At 39.5% G+C, this 17340-nt stretch overlaps 1 protein-coding gene across 3 annotated transcripts in view; it reads left to right on the plus strand.

Moving 5' to 3' along the window:
- Positions 1 to 17340, plus strand: part of scara5 (scavenger receptor class A, member 5 (putative)) — an 82382-nt gene that overhangs the window by 51218 nt on the left and 13824 nt on the right. For all 3 annotated transcript variants that reach the window (XM_043685073.1, XM_043685078.1, XM_043685084.1), the window contains one exon: positions 5037 to 5228. In XM_043685073.1, the coding sequence (XP_043541008.1) occupies positions 5037 to 5228 (192 nt within the window). The remainder of the gene's footprint in view (positions 1 to 5036; positions 5229 to 17340) is intronic.

A 17340-nucleotide genomic window follows, 5' to 3' on the forward strand; every position in this document is an offset into this window, starting at 1 on the left:
AATAGTCATCGGTGTGTTTCCTTGACCATAGCATCAACATGGGTGGACCAGGACAGATTGTGGTGATATTTATTCCTGGGAACTTGAAGGTCTCAACCATCCCCTGAGCACTAGTCATGCAACTACATCTAAATGCTAGTATCTAGCTCATATCTTTGCATCATATCTTGACTTCTTCTTTTAACTCTTCAGAGTTTTTTCTCTTTCTATTCCAAAGGCAGTGTCTCCTTTTTTGTTTATGTGCTTAATGGCTAGAAGGTCCAGGGCCAAACCTCTCCATTGGCCTAGAAGCCACACTCAATTTTATGTTGTTTGTGTAATTAATTGCCTGTAGTCATGGCTCTCTGCACCTCTAATTCACACCAACACAGAACATCCTGCCTCCAAAAGCCACCTGTTAATCTAAGAGTTAGCAGTTCTTCGGTCCTCGCAGTGCCACCAAGCTAAAAAGTGTCCTGTTCACAAAAACTAGGTCAACTGCTGTCCCATCCACTTTAGATCATCAGTAAAATGAAGGACTCATCAACAGAACTAACAACAAAAAAAACACTTACTCAAAAACAGTATGCTAATTAATGCTCAGTTTGGGTTCCATTAACGCTCCTTAGCTCCTGACCTCATTACAGTCTGGGTCCACAAATAAACAAAAGAGCAGACCTCAGCACCACGGGGTGAAAGTGAGTGTTCATGACATCAAGGCAGCATTTAACTGAGTGGGAAATCAGGGATCTCAAGCAAAACATGTATCAACGGGAACAGAGAGAATTCTGTCCACTGGTTGGAATCATATCTAGCTCATATTATGGTTGTTGGAGGTCAATCATCTCATCCCAGAATGTTGTTACAGGAGTTCATCTCGTCCCAACAATCTTAGTCTTTTTTACTTCTATTTTTTCTTTCTTGGGGTGTTGGTACCTTGGGCAATGCCAGTATTTGTTGAGTAATATGCCAGGCCTTATCAAAGAGCTGTTGAGAAACAATTATATCGCTGAAGGTCTGGAGTCATATATAGGCCAGATTGGGTAAGAATTGGAGACATCCTTCCCTGAAAGGCATGAGTGAACAATAGATCATGGTCACCATTACTGAGATGACATTTCAATTCCGGGTTTATTAATTAAATGTAATTTAATTTTCACAAGCACACCACAAAAACAAGAGAACCATCAATAGAAAATCAAACCATCTTCCTTTAAAATTCAATCTCACTTCCATAATCCCCCATTATCAATATCCTGGGATTTGATGTTGACCAAAAACTTAACTGAAGCAATTATAAAAGTACGACACTTGCAAGAGCAGGTCAGAGGCTAGGAATTCTGTGGTGAGTAACTCCCCTCCTGACTACCCCGAAACATCTGCCATCTACAACACAGAGGTCAGGAGAATGGTGAAATAAACTTCACTTGCCTGGAAAGAAGTAGCCACTAATGATCAAACATTTTGATAACGTTGCCAACCCATTCACCAGCTTAAACATTTGCTCCTTCCACCATCAACACAAAGTGTCAGTAGTGTGTGTGTGTGTGTGTAAGCTACAAGATCCACTGCAGCAACTCAGCAAGATTATTTGACAGCGCCACCCAAAAGCATGGGCTCTACCCACTAGAAGACAATGACCAACCACATGCACATTCCTCTCCTAACCAAATAGCACCCTGGCAATAAATATGTTGCTGTTGCTTTGCTATTAGAATCATAGTCATATAGCATAGAAACAGGCCTTTCATGTCTAAACTACACCAATTCCCATTTCTCTGTATTTGTTCCACAGCTGATTATGCCATTGCATTTTAAGTGCTTGTCCAGATGCTTTTTAAATATTGCAAGAACACCTGCTTCCACACCTTCTCAGGCAGCACGTCTCATATTTCTACCACTCTCTGGGTGAGAAAAATGTTTCCTCAGATCTCCTCTAAACCACTTACTCCTCACTTTAAATGTATGCTCTCAGGTCTTAAAACACGTCTGCCATAGGGAAAGGACTCTCATGACCTACCCTGTCCATGCCATTCATAACTTAGTACACCTCAATCAAAGTCTCTACTGAAGTCTATGTAAAGCATATCAACTGCATGACCTTCATCTATATATCGAGTCACCTTTTAAAAAAACTCAACTAAATTAGTCAGATCTGATCTCCCTCTTACAAATCCATGCTGATTACCTGTAATGCTGGGCAAATTCCTGAAACTTTTTCCTAACAGCACTGTGGGGTTAGACCATTCAATGTGTACTGCAGCAGTCAAAGGCGACAACTCACCATCAAAGGCAATTGGGGGCAGGCAGCAAATGCTGGCCGAGCCGGCAAAACCCATAGCCTGTGAATGAATAAAAATAAATGCCGCTTTAGTTGGATTTGTAATGCAGCATGTGGATTTTTCCATCATGATATCATAAAAAGGGGCCCAGTAGGTATGCTTTCACTTGTAAATGAAAGTATTTCTAACAATACCATCTGTTAATCATTAATCACAATCTGTAAAATACTGCCAGGAACTCCCACATATAGAAAATAATTCACATTTACAATTTAAGATTTTTCATGTGGACATTGAGTATGGATCACATATTATTTGTCTAATAATAATTCTAATAATAATGGCATTTAACTGTCTGTGAGGAATCAAATTGAAATTTACACTACTAGTAATGGAAGCTGGGCTATTCTTCCTTCAATGTCTTTGATATGCTTGGAAAGATAACAAGTCTGCCTTTGCCATTAGTGTCACTCAGTTCAGATTGTAGCACATTCAAAGTTTTGTGTGTTAAATCTTCTTCATAGACTTCTGATATAATCTAGACTAATACTTTAGTGCAGTACTAAGGCAGGACTGCATTCTCAGAAATATCACACTTCAAATGAGGCAGTCACTGAAGGCTCTATTTGCTGACTCTACTGGATATAATCCCTTGGCTCAAATCAAAGAGGAATATTCTTCCTGCAACAACACCAAAACAGATCCGCATCCTTTACTCATTTGCTTGTGCCAAGCATAAGCACAATTCAAATAATTCTATTGACTTCCTCAAATCACACCAGCCTCTACACTTGCCAACCTGTTGAGGATGGTGGACAGATTAACAAAACCCAGCCGATCAGGATGAACTATGCAAGCTGGCTCACCAGTGGCCATTTGCAGCCAATTAGGGAAGGGCAATAAATGCAGGTCTCACATGCCATACCGCTATCCCAAGAATGATTAGAAAAAGGATATTAACGATGAGGCTCTAGCCCAATTCCAGGCACTCCCTCTGCCTATAGTTCCATCACTGTGGGAGCACAAATACTCAGCCTACCACGTGCACTCACATACCATAATTACGTTCATGCCCCATGAAGTAAAATTACGTTTGAGAATTACATTTTTCGTTGTAAGACTTTTGCATCAGAAATTCAATGCTTGAGAGAATGGGTGGAGGTGCATTAAATTGAAACTTTAAGAGAAAATTAAATGATTATCTGATAAGACAGCATGCACAGGACTCTGGCTGAAGACCAGTGAATGGCACAAAATAAATTGTTCCTTTGAAGAGCTAGTGCAGATGCATTGGGCCAAATGACCTTCTGTTCTGTATCCTGTTTTGTTGCATATGTGGTGTCTAACTCTATTTAGTCTCTCAAATTACTGCTGCTTAAGTCTTTTCTTTGTTTGAGTCTATTTACAGCTTGACCTGTACACACAAGACCCTGTTACAGCATCCACTCCATTTCATAATCATGTGAACCAAACTCAGAGAATACTGGAGAAACTCAGTGGGTTTGGCAGCATCAGTGGAGAGAGAAACAGAGTTAATATTTTGACTCCAGTGTGACCTCTTCATGTGACATTGACATCAGCATTGCATTATTACACGTGCAGATAATGTTAATCCTATTATCCTTCATAGCTATTCTGTGATTCTCTGATCATATGCTGTAAAAAGGGTTTCTTTTGTTGAAAATTACACCCCATTGTCTCCATTGAATTGTTTCAGGTTCAGCAGCTTGCAGTTCCATTCCTGTAAATGTTTACACATTGGCAGCCTCTGATGTGGCTCAGACATTGCTGATATAGCTGTGGAGACCACACTGTAATAATTAAAATTGCATGGTAATGTCCACTTCCAACAGAGCTACGCGTTGACATTTTGTTCATTCTCTGGATTCTTTAGTCACAGATCTACTGTGGCTAATTAGCTACAAAGCCTGTTTTGTTTTATTCTTTAACATTCTAACCAACACCGATCTGCATTACAAAGTTACCTCCAAGACTCTGCATTTTCGTCTTGACTAATAATTATTTGTGTTAACAACTCCACAAATAGTTCAACTAGATTAGTCAGACTACAAATCTATGCTGTATCTTTGCCCAGCTCATATTTCTCCATGTGCACAGTCAATCTGCCTGCTAGGAAAGATTTCAGTGGATTTTCTGCACTGATGTTAAATTGATAGGCTATTTTTGGTGGTTTCTTCATTCATTGCAATCATTTGTAAATAATGGAACGATATTTGAAATGTTCCAATCCAAGCCTGAAGAATAAGACAAACAAGAGTACAAGTAGACAATTGGGTGTCTGATATCTAGACTGTGACCAATTGTTGGCTGCTGGATTGGCAGAATTGGAGCTCAACATTCCTGTATATAGGGTATTTAGATTGGAGGTGGGTGGGGGGAAAGGAGGAAATAGAAGAGGAAAGAGTTTGACAATATTGATCAAAGAATCACTTCTATCGGGGAGGAGAGACGATATCATGAAAAAAAATTTTTAAAAATGAGGCCATGTGGGTGGTAAGAGTAAGAAAGCACAAAAGGAGCAAGTGCATTGTTGGTTGTTACTGCATGTGGCTCAACCAATCAGGGTGAGATAAAGGACCAAACATCTAATCAAATTTCCTTGGAGCATTAAAAGCTGTGGGTCTGTTATAACTGGCAGGCAGATACCCCACCAATTCCTGTCATCTGAAAAAATCCTACCTATATCTTGCTGGCTACTCAGTGGGCTTAGTTACCTTGATGGGATATTAATCAATTTGTTAATCTTTTCACTAGGAGAACTTGGACCTATCATAAGACTGGTGAATGGATCAGGACCTCATGAAGGCAGGGTGGAGGTTTTCTATGACCAGCTCTGGGGAACAGTGTGTGATGATAAATGGGACAAACAGGATGCTGAAGTGGTCTGCAGGATGCTCGGTTATAAAGAAGCTTATGAAATTCACACGGCAAATAAATTTGGTCAAGGTAACTATTCTCTTTTTCAGAAAGTGGAAATGTCAGTGAGTGTTTGGTTTCTGTTATCATCAAACAATATGCTGGATTGCCAGTAGCGATTTGCCAATTAAGTTTAATCGGAACAAAGGACTTTGGAACAGGAGTGTGCCATTTGGCCTTTGAACCCACTCTGTCTTTCAGTAAGAGAATGCTCGATCGATTGTGGCCTCAATTCCATTTTGCTGTATGCCACCAAATCTCCCCATAACCCTTGACTCTTTGTCAACCAGAAATGATTGGAGATAGACATTCTTGTCTCTCTTTAACACAAAACAAACGCAATCTGGGTGAGGGGTGCAATTTGAGGTAAGTCAAGCCACGTTGTTCACACAGGGAGCTAGCATGGACACAATAGGCCATATGGCCACCTTCAGTGCTGTAACCATTTCTAAGAACCATTTAGACCTCTGCCACTTTTCTGGCCTATTGAGATAATCTTGTAGTAGGGAGCACTGAGATTCCACTTTTCTTTCTACCCTTCCCCACAAACCCTATCTCAATAATCTCCTCCAACCCCACTAATGCCACCATAAGATGAGGAGATAGGACTTCATTTCCAAGTCACACTCACTTGCTCCTAAATGAGGGCCTGATCAAAATAAATACTTTTGTGGGCTGTAGCCCTCTGTGACTCATTTCCCGTTCCCTACTTCTATTAGTCCTCCAATGCCCTCACTCCCATCTCATTCTCCACATCTCAGTATTTTATGGCCTCCTCTGTTTTTTATTCTCCATCAGCATTTGTAGATGTATTAATTAACACTAACAACCTTCACGTTGATCTAACTACCGGATTCATGTAGCCTACTCTCACTGTCATTGAAATCCTTTTCCATCACTCCCACTTGATTTCTCAAAGATCGTTTTTAGGAGGCTGGAAGATGTATCAAACTTACACTCCACTTGTTTTCTTCCTTTCTTTTATCTACCAATCTTTCTCAATTATTTATATAAAAGAGGCTTTGTTTGATTTCAAGATTCCATTGCTTCTAAAAAAAAACAAACATGAATAAAGATTTATCTTTATATCTCTCTTTTCCTGACTCTTCATCTTGGAGCTATTAGCAATGATAAACTTTACATTTTTCACTGATGAAATCCCACTGATAATTAGAGCACTTCGCAATATACTGATGGGAGCACCATTATTGAATCAGTGTGAATTGATATTTCCCATTTGTGCAATAACTTTCTCCAAAATTAACCTTTTGTCAATGAACGATAAAGCTTCTGTTGCAGCTGGCCTCTCAATTGCAGAACAATCTCCTCCATCAGGTTTGGAGAGGGGATTTGTGTGAGCCAACCACTGATGCTCTAGAATGGTACAGTGTCAGATTTTATATTTTGCTAATGCTTCAGTAAGGAATCAGTGTGAGGGAGACTTGTTCTCAGTAAGTGAGGCCAAGTGAGTACATCTGGGAATTTGATTCAAAGTGGAATTTTGGTGCAGAGGAGGAAACAGATGCTTTATGTAAGGTTTACTGCAAGAAATAATATTTTCAGAGTAAGCGGTTAATGGGGAGGATATAAGGGGAGAATAGAGAAACCTAACTACTGTGGGACCAGGGAAGAGTGGTATCATGAACCACAATGTGGCAATAACTTAGAAAAAGCAACTTGTTAGTTAGTAGGATTGGTCAGTATTTCTACTCTTTAAAATAAAGTAAGGACTTGAGCTTGTGTTCAGGTCTCTAGTCTTTGTTTATCACTTTGTTTTAAAATAGCTTGTATTATTGTACGGTTGATACGAGAGAGAAACAAAAAAAACAAGTAAGTGCAGAGAGTGGGGAAACTAGAGTAATTAATTAATAAATAAAATATGATGGTAGTAGGATATATTGTGATATATAATATGGTGATATATTGCTGCTGTAACATGTGGGAGCTGCTGGACACAAACGTGATCCAGACCAAACACATCTGTAGTAAGTATTTGTAGCTCAAGGACCCTTGAAACCAAGCTGTGGAGCTGGAATCTGAGTTGCAGATGTTGTGTCGCATCGGGGAGGGGGAAAGTTACCTGAACACTTTCCTACAGGTGATGATCACAGCCCTCAGAATAGGTAATTCAAATTTGTCCTGTAATCAGAGACAGGAGGGTATGACTGAAGATGAGACAGGTCTGGTGAATCAAGGTAACACTTAAGAAGCCCCAGCTCCTGTAAATATTTAATGGTTAGGTGGTTCATGCAAGCTGAGTGAATGAAAGTTGGGACAGTAGGAAGGATGAGTAGACCAGAGCATCATGGTACAGGGAGCTATTGATGTGGGGGAAGGAAGTAGGAATGTGGTAGTGCTAGGTTTCAGAACAATTTGAGGGATGTATTCTATTCCCTGCAACAATAAGCAGGAGTCCCAAGGTCTGTTGTCTGCCTCTTGCTAGGGTTAAGGACATCTCCTCGGGGCTGGAGAAGAACTTGGAATGGATGGGAGGGATGCAGCTACTGTTGTCCACATTTTAGTAGAAACAACATTGATAGATCTAGAAAGGAGGTTCCACTGAAAGAAATTGAACAGTTAGTAACTAAATGAAAAAGCATAACCTCCAAGGGAATGATCTCTGGCTTGCAACCTCAGTCTAGGACAAATTGGCATAGGATAAATAAAGTCAATCAGTTCAATGCCTGGCTTAAAGATTGGTCTGGGTGCATTCATTTCAGTTCATGGGACACTGCCACTAGTACTGGAATAGAAGGGAGCTGTTCCATTGGAATGGGCTGCACTTGAACCGAGCTGGGCCAGTGTCCAGACAAAGGGGATAAATAGGCTTACAAAGCAAAATGACGTGGTAGTAATGCAGGGTAGCTTTTTATGAAATGTTACCAAGAGTAGTCAGGAAGGAACAAAGTATACAACAATAGAAAAAAACAATAAATTGGGTTGAAGGGGGGAAAATGATAAAAAGGCAAAAGTAATGGCTCTTTACTTAAAAGCATGTAGTATCAAGAACAAAATAAACGAATTAACAGTACAAATAGAGGTTAATGGGTATGATCTTATAGCCATTACAGGAATGTGATTAAAAGGAGATCAAAGCTGTGAACAGGAGTACATGCGTTTTCAAAAGGGCAGGCAGGAATGAATGGGCAGTGGGGTAACTTTGTTCTGGTAAAATGGAATAAGTGCAGTAGCAAGAAATAATCTTAGATTTGAAGATATAGAATCCATGTGGGTGGAGAGAAGAAATAATAAGGGAGAAGATGCTGGAGAGAATAGTCTATATGCCCCCTCAAAGTAGCTTTACTGCAGGACAGAGATAATCAGGAGTAATCAAAGGAATACAGTGGGCAGTGAAGAAGGTTATCTAAGAATACAATGGGATCTTGATCAACTGGGTCAGTGGACCAAGGAATGACAGATGAAGTTTAATGGTAAATGTGAGGTCTAGCATTTTGATAAGACAAACAAGAGCAGGACTTACACAGTTAATGGCAAGGCTCTGGGCAGTATGGTCAAGCAGAGAGAATTGGGGCACAGGTACCTTGTTCCTTGAAAATGGCATCACAGGTACACAGGACTTGATCCACTTGTCTTCATCAGTTATAGCATTGAGTACAGGAGTTGGGATATCATGTACTGCTGTACAAGACATTAGTATGGCCACATTTGGAGTACTGCATACAATTCTGATCACCCTGTTACAGGAAATATGTTTTTTAACTGGAAAGAGTTCAAAATGATTTACAGGGATGTTACCAAGACTGGAAGGTTGGAATGAAGCAGGTTGAGGGCTGATTTTATAAAATTTATAAAATCGTGAGGGGCATAGATAAGACGAATAGCCAAGTTCTTTTCCCAGGGTCAGGGAGTCCAAAACTAGAGCGCATAGGATTAGGATGAGAGGGGAAAGATTTAAAAGGAACTCAAGAGGCAACTTTTTCACACAGAGTGAGTTACCAGAGCAAGTGGTAGAGGCAAGTACAATTACAACATTTAAAAAATATTTGGGCAGGTACATGGTTAGGAAAGATTTAGAGGGATATGGGCCCAAGGCAAATGGGACCAAAAAACCTGGTCAGCATGGATGAGTTGGGCCGAAGGACCTGTTTTATGCTGCATGACTTTATGACTCTATGACTAAGGAGATAATGAGGGCATGTTAAAAATGGTAGCATATTAATCATAATTGTCTTTAATCTTCTTTTAGACTGGTAAAATCAAATTGGTTAGTCAAACAACATCTCAGCATATCCTGTCAAGCCATTTATTGAGACACTAGAGTTTCCACCACTGTGTCCTGTAGTTCTAACGGCTCAATAGCAATTTTACATAAAGGAAATATACTGTAAAGCATCACCACACTTAAACAAATGGTTGTCAATGGTCAACTTACTCTTTCAACGGTAGAGTATTATGATAATCACTGCTATAAAAACACATTTAACATAGAAGAAAGCATCTAATAGTGACACTTGAAGTTGTCAAAAGGTTGAATGTTCCCATCTTCTCAGCAGGCTTCTTAAAAGTTTGCAAATTCTGTTTCTTGGCCAGTTTTCCAAAGGATTCTAAAATCTTGACTTGACAAAATAGTGTGAGACATAAATATAAACTTTCCTTAGGTCTGTCGATGGGGACTCCGATGTCACAGGACATGTATGGGGGGGGGGGGGGCAGCAACCTGAGCCAGTTTGTGTGTTGCTGTTTCTAAGTGGGAATTCAAATTTTCAACCCTACCCCCACTCAGTTTTTCTGATACCCAAAACAATTTATGACTATTTTTGGGTACAGTAATACAATTCTCTAACATGTCTTGGTCTTGTCTGCCTTTACAGCTCAAGTGAGGGGCATCCAGTCAGCAGTATTCTGGTCACAGTGAGCCACAAGCTCCAATCATTTAAGTAAGGAGGCAGACTAAAACACACTCTGTGTACAAAGGATTTGTTGCAAACAAATTTCTAATCTACAGAATTAAATGTTTTGGGATGCTGATGCATTAAAACGTTGAGAAAGATTAACCATATGTTACTTGACTTTAAGAAAAATTATTTATTTCTGATCATTTTCAATCTTTCAATAGATTTTAGGCAGAATGGGATCTTTTAGTCATGGAAATATACAGCTACAAAAGTATTGTATAATAAGATAATGGTTCTGACAGGGCTAATGTTGGAGACTGCATTAAGCTCCATCCAATCTTATTAAAAGTTCCATGCAAGCTTGGATTGAAGCAAGGCAGAACATTATGGAATTTTTGGAGCGAAGGTACCCTCAGGTCCCTTCACAATCTCCGTGAAAAAGTTTATTTTATTCAAGTAATTTGCATTTGATTACGATGCAATAAACTCCATCCCATTTAAGATAGGAGTCTCTTTGGTAAGACTCAGTTGTTAGCAGCAAACTACCCAACCGCAGGCTTCTACTGGTTAGTCTGCCAAAACCAAAGCAAGCTATAGGGACCAATTATGCCTGGCTCAGCTCACTGAAAGAGCCACCAGTTTGTCCTATTGCCTTAGTCTTTCCCTTCTAAATTTAACACAACCCTATGAAAATTATCATGTTGGCAACCACCCGATGAAGGAGCAGTGCTTTGAAAGCTAGTGCTTCCAAATAAACCTGTTGGACTATAACCTGATTGTTGTGTGATTTTTAACAGATTGAATAGCTTTACATACTTAAACATTTCAAAGTTACACACATTTATAAACCGACAACAGGTAAAATTCATCATTTGTGATGAGTAAGTTGCAGAATACAGATTAAGAGTGGCAATGTGCAGACTTCCTGAGCTTAACAACCACCCTGCTGGTGAAGAATGTTAATGTCTTATCTGACTTGATCACCATGTAGTACCAAATACCCCAACAGAACATAGAAGGAAAAATGTTGAAGTAGTCAACACCCTCTTTTCCCAGGTACCTAGGGGCAGATTATCCCATTGTAGATGGAGTCAGGAGGTAGGACCAATTCCACCTCTACCACCAGCCTCCAAGGAAGTGGATTTTCCCAGGATGGTGGTTTTAGTTGGCCAGAAGGAGAGTCTGTTGCCTTTGTCAGCAGATAAGAGATAGGAGGTGGGCTGACTCTAAAACAGGCAGATTAAAAGCTCCACATCAATTCCTACATGACATGTAAGTATCATTTACACCTGTAATGTTTAAGGTCACAATCATCAAACCTCAGAAAAAGAAATTATTGTGCAGACTTGTGAACTAAACTTGTTTCTAAAAGCAAATATGGAAGATCTCTTGTAACTGGCACCAATTTGGTTAGATGTGTGAAAAGACCATTCTGACTGTTTACAATCTTTTATTTGGCAGCTTGTCAGTTGGCAGGTAGCAAAATAGCTAACAGAAAGAATCTGGTTTAATGTTCACTTCTTCCATGAGAAAAAAATTGCTAGACTGCAGCTATTCATATTTCCACATGAAAGGATGGTTAAGCAAATGCTCAGGCATTACTCTTCAACTGTCCAAATAGAGGTGCAGCAACAAGCTTATTGTTCATTGTTAGCAGCTAATTGTTCTCCTTGTCACACACCACATCATTCAACCTACAAGAACATTCAACAATAGCAGCATAACATTTGGAAAATACCTTGGTTGTGAAATCTTCCACTCACAGCACCATCATGACTCAATTAAAAAAGACGTAATTTTATGTGAAACATGAAATAGTCGCAACCATTTTACTTGCCTTTTAAAAGTCTTTTGGCTTCCATCACCATTGTTCTTGCTTCCACATAACTGGTAGAAAACTCGAGAGTTTCTGGAACTCAGACTTGTTGCTGCAAGCCACCCCACGATAATGTTACGAGCTTATTCAAAGGAGTAGAACCACAGAGGACTTGGACCTTCCCTGGTTCTCATGAAAACGATACCTGATGGAAACACAGGTGGGGACGTCCTTGATTGGCTCGTTTGTTTGCCACTAATCTCTGTTCCCTTTCATTTCAGGCTGGGCAAATTCCAGCCTGGTAACTAAAAGGACCCATCCTCAGAGACCACTTTTGTCACAACTTATCTTCTGGATTAGTGGTGCTGGAAGAGCACAGCAGTTCAGGCAGCATCCAAGGAGCAACGAAATCGACGTTTCGGGCAAAAGCCCTTCATCAGGAATAAAGGCAGAGAGCCTGAAGCGTGGAGAGATAAGCTAGAGGAGGGTGGGGGTTACCTTCTGTCTACATATAAACTGCAGTCAAAATAACTAAAGAGTCAAAGTCCATGTCTTAATTACTGAGGGGAAAAAAAACACATAATTAATCCTCACAACTGTGTCCAAATTAGTGGCAATAAGGGGCTTTGGGCCTATGTCTGCTAAGTTCAATATTAAAATTCTCAAAGTTCATTTCATGCGGAACTTCAATTAAATGTACAATTACAAATATTCAATTGATCAGTTGAACCAATAATGTCACCAGATCAATACCTGAGTAGATCTTTGATATTAATATCCATTTCCAAATCAAAACAGGTGGCATGGAACTATTAATGATACATTAGCAGGTATATGGTGTGAATTAAATACTCTGACCACTAGGTTCTAAAAGAAAAATAATACAAAATAAGTTAATAATTTTCCAGGATCTAGTTAAGTAAAAGGAAACGGAAGAGAGCCTAAAACATTCTTTACAACATTTTACATACTAAACTGAAATCAGCAATTAATTTGCTTTTTTTTGACCTTTACAAACCGGAGTACACATTATACATTTTAATTCGATATTTACTAAGCTACTTTTTCTGAAAAAATACAGCAATTAATAAACTAATGGATCAGACAAAGCATTAGGAAAACGTGTGTCATAATTTTGTATCAATTTGATCCAGATATACAGCTTCAGATGTTTAAAAATGCCTCAAAGTTCCTGCTTCATGACAGACTCCTATGTAGGTGAGAAGTCAACTTCAAAAATGACTGAAAAGTTACTAGTGTATTGAGCTTACAGGACCTGGTGAGCAAATAGTCAAGGGAGGATTTAAATCATCATATTATTGTTTACATGTTAAACAGGAGTGCACTTTTGATGTTTAGTATTTCTGTACTTCAGTTGGCAGGACTGATTTAAGAATTATTCCTGATTTTCTTTTGCACGCAGAAGGAAATAGGCACAGTATGTTTTCCTAACAGAAAAAAGCTGCAGTATGTTATTCTAACATTTAATTTCAGAGGCAGGAGCTCATTGTGATTCCTGACATATGGGCTCCTTTTAACTTTGCCTGTAATGAGTGTAGTGTGTTTGTTGCACATGGCTGGAATTCACTTTTGAGTTTTCAATGTTATTGCAAGCATTAAAAATGTTGGACAGGATTCTACCTTTGAAATATCAACCCCTTTTGGGAGGTTTGAGGTGTAAAAATCTGGATCACAATCAAGCATTCAGAAATTGATCAGATGTCTTCATTCCAAAAACCACTAGTTTTCACAATTGCCTCTTTTTAACCTGGTCCAGTCCATGCATATTGGGGAGAAGGAGCAATATTTGGGCATGGCCAAAATCTTGCTTTAATTTTTCCAAATAAATGTCTCAAATTCAATTTTTAAAAATGTAAGTATCAGAATGAGCATTGCAGAACGCTTGGATATTAAATACAAGAAGGACCTTATATTTCGCCTAAAAGCATCTTTCTCTGACATTCCCAGGACAGTGACTTTTGGAATTTTGCTCAGTGCCACAGAGGTTTTCTGACATTATAAGATAAATATTGAACAAATTAACCTTTGCACTGTAAAGAATTTGGGTAGCAAAGTGGTTAGCACTGCTGCCTCTCAGCACCAGGAACCTGGGTTCAATTTCAGCCTCAGGTGACTGTCTGTGTGGAGTTTGCACTTTCTCCCTGTGGAGAAAGTGAGGACTGTACATGCTGGAGAGTTGAAAAGAGGTGTTGCTGGAAAAGCACAGCTAGTCAGGTAGCATCGGAGGAGCAGGAGAGTCGACGTTTCAGGCCAAAATGTCGACTCTCCTTTTCCTCCGATGCTGCCTGACCCTCTGTGCTTTTCCATTGTCACCCGTTCCAACTTACTTTCTCCCCATGTCTGTGTAGGTTTCCGCCCACAATCCAAAGATGTGCAGGTTAGGTGGATTGGCCATACTAAATTGCCCAGAGTGTCCAGGAACATGTGGATTGGGTGGATTGACCATGAGAAATGCAAGGCTATGGGGAGAGGAAGGTTCTGGGTGGGATGCTCTTTGGAGTGTTGATGTGGACTCGTTGGGCTGAAAAGCCTGCTTCCACACAGTAGGGATTCTAAGAAGAATTTCTGAATGGGAAATATTCTCTTCCTGTATTGTTGAGAAGATAAAGAAATGAAAGAGGCTTGATCAGAAAAAGCTTAGAGGAATACATCACAAAAGACATTTGTTTTCAACTCAGTGATACACACTTGGTAGAACATACATATCTAAAATTCTTGCAGTGATTTTCCTGTCCATTGATGCTGCATACGGCTGTATTCATCTGTCAATGGAAGTTAAGGAGCAATTATGACAACTGTTGAGTTTTAACCCATTTCAATGAGGACTATAACATTACTTGTAGCAGTGAACATACCCACTGCCTTGAATGTTCTTGCCATTGGATCTTCCTAGGATGGTACTTAGGCCTTGTCTTTTTCACTGATGTGGTTGAGGATAGGGATAAAGCCATAGTCATAGAGTTGCGCAGGACGGAAATAGACCGTTTGGTCCAACTCGTCCATGCCGACCAGATATCCTAAATTAATCTAATCCCATTTGTCAGCATTTGGCCCACATCCCTCTAAACCCTGCCTATTCATGTATCCATCCAGATGCCTTTTAAGAGTTGTAATTATACCAGCCTCCACCACTTCCCCGGTACCTCATTTCATACCTGCACCACCCTCTGAATGAAAATGTTGTCTCTTAGGTCAACGTTTCTTATATTTTTCCCCTCTCACCTTAAACCTATGCCCTCTAGTTTTGGACCGCTTACCCTGTGAAAAAGACCTTGACTATTTCACACTATCCATGCCCCTCACGATGTTGTAAACCTCTCAAGTTCACCCCTCAAATTCTGATACTCAACAGAAAATAGCCCCAGCCTATTAAACCTCTCCCTATAACTCAAACCCTCCAACCCCAGCAACATTCTTGTCAATCTTTTCTGAACCCTTTCAAGTTTAACAACATCTTCCTTATAAGAGCGATACCAGAATTGCATGTAGTATTCCAAACATGGCCTAGCCAATATGCTGTACAGCTGCAAAATGACATCCCAACTCCTATACTCAATGTACTGACCAATAAAGGCAAGTATACCAAACACCTTTTTCACTTCCTTGTCTACCTGTGACCCCACATTCAAGGAACTATGAAACTGCAACTCAAGAATGTTGCTTTTGTTTGGCATCACTCCCAAGATCCTACCATTACATGTATGTCCAGTCCTGATTTGCCTTGACAAAATGCAACACCTCACATTTACCTACATTAAACTCCATCTGTCACTCCTCAGCCCATCTGATCAAGATCCTGTTGTATGCTGAGATAACCTTCTTCACTGTCCACTACACCACTAATTTTGGTGTAATCTGCAAACTTACTAACCGTTCCTCCTATATTCAAGCCCAAATCATTTATATAAATGACGAAAGGCAGTGGATCTAGCACCAATCTTTGCGGCACACCAGTGGTCACAGGCCTCTGTTCTGAATAACAACCCTCCACCATCACTCTCTGTTTCCAACCTTTCAAGTAAAATTTTGTATTGAAATGGCTAGCTACCTCTGGATTTCACATGATGTAACCTTGCCATCAAGTCTATCTATTTGTGGAGCTTCCTCAATAGGGTTAGACTTAGTTGTTTAATTATCCATGACCATTCGCGACTGGATACTGCAAAAGTTTGATCTGATCTATGGGTAATTGCTTAATTCTGTCTGTCTCATGTTGTATGCAAGTAGTTCTGTGTTGTAGCTTCTCATGTTTACACCTTTTTTAAACAGGCACAGCCTCCTGCCCTCTTCATTTAACCAGGGTCAATAATCTGGCCTGATGGTAATAGTAAAGAGGGAGATATGTCAATTTAAGCTTTTGTACTAAGCCAGTTTCTGCATCTTAACTGCAAATGTGTGGTATTTTCTTCTTGATTCAAAATGGCTTAATGATAAACTTCATTTAAATATTTTAATCTATTGTATCAGAATTCAACTTACATAAAAGATAATGCTGCATCAATTGTTTCTTCCAGAATCAATCCAAATGTACTTTAGCTTTCTACAGCAATATAATTCAATGATTCTGTTAACAATAATACTGGGAAGCTAAAAATAATCCCATGAGATATAAACGTGCAATATGTTACAGGGGTACAGGTTGTAGGTCATTTATGAACTCACATTCCAGTTGCATATCAGAAATTTTATAAATTTTAATTCACAGAAAAGTATGGATTGCAGCCAAATTTCCAATTTTGGCCAGCAAGGGATTGCAATTTAAGAATTTGCATTATAAGGACTTCCAGATCTGGAACACAAAAAAACTTAACTATCATCATTCATTTTTGCTCACATGGTATCCTTGAAGTGCAATATTCATACAGATGCTCTAACTCCACCCATTCATATTTCAGTTCTTTACCAAGGAGAAATACTGAGTTGTAAGGCATTTTTGAGCAGCAATTTTCAGTCAGTCCATGTCACAGAAGCAACACGTGAAAAAGACTGTCAATTGGTGATTAAATATTTTCAGAGATTGCTATCCAGTTCTGATAGGACTAGTCAAATGCATATAACTTAGAAATGTGGAGCTTATTCAAGGAATTTATAATCATCTAGAAAATAATAATTTGATTAGGGATAGTCAGCACGGTTTTGTGAAGGGTAGGTTGTATCTCACAAACTTTATTGAGTTCTTTGAGAAGGTGACCAAACAGGTAGATGAGAGTAAACCGGTTGATGTGGTGTATATTGATTTCAGCAAGGCGTTCAATAAGGTTCCTCCCCAGTAGGCTATTGTACAAAATGCGGAGGAATGGGATTGTGGGAGATATAGCAGTTTAGATCAGTAATTGGCTTGCTGAAAGAAGACAGAGGGTGGTGGTCGATGGGAAATATTCATCCTGGAGTCCAGTTACTAGTGGTGTACCGCAAGGGTCAGTGTTGGGTCCACTGCTGTTGGTCACTT

Source organism: Chiloscyllium plagiosum, chromosome 3 (genome assembly GCF_004010195.1).
Source record: "Chiloscyllium plagiosum isolate BGI_BamShark_2017 chromosome 3, ASM401019v2, whole genome shotgun sequence".
Lineage (NCBI taxonomy): Eukaryota > Metazoa > Chordata > Chondrichthyes > Orectolobiformes > Hemiscylliidae > Chiloscyllium > Chiloscyllium plagiosum.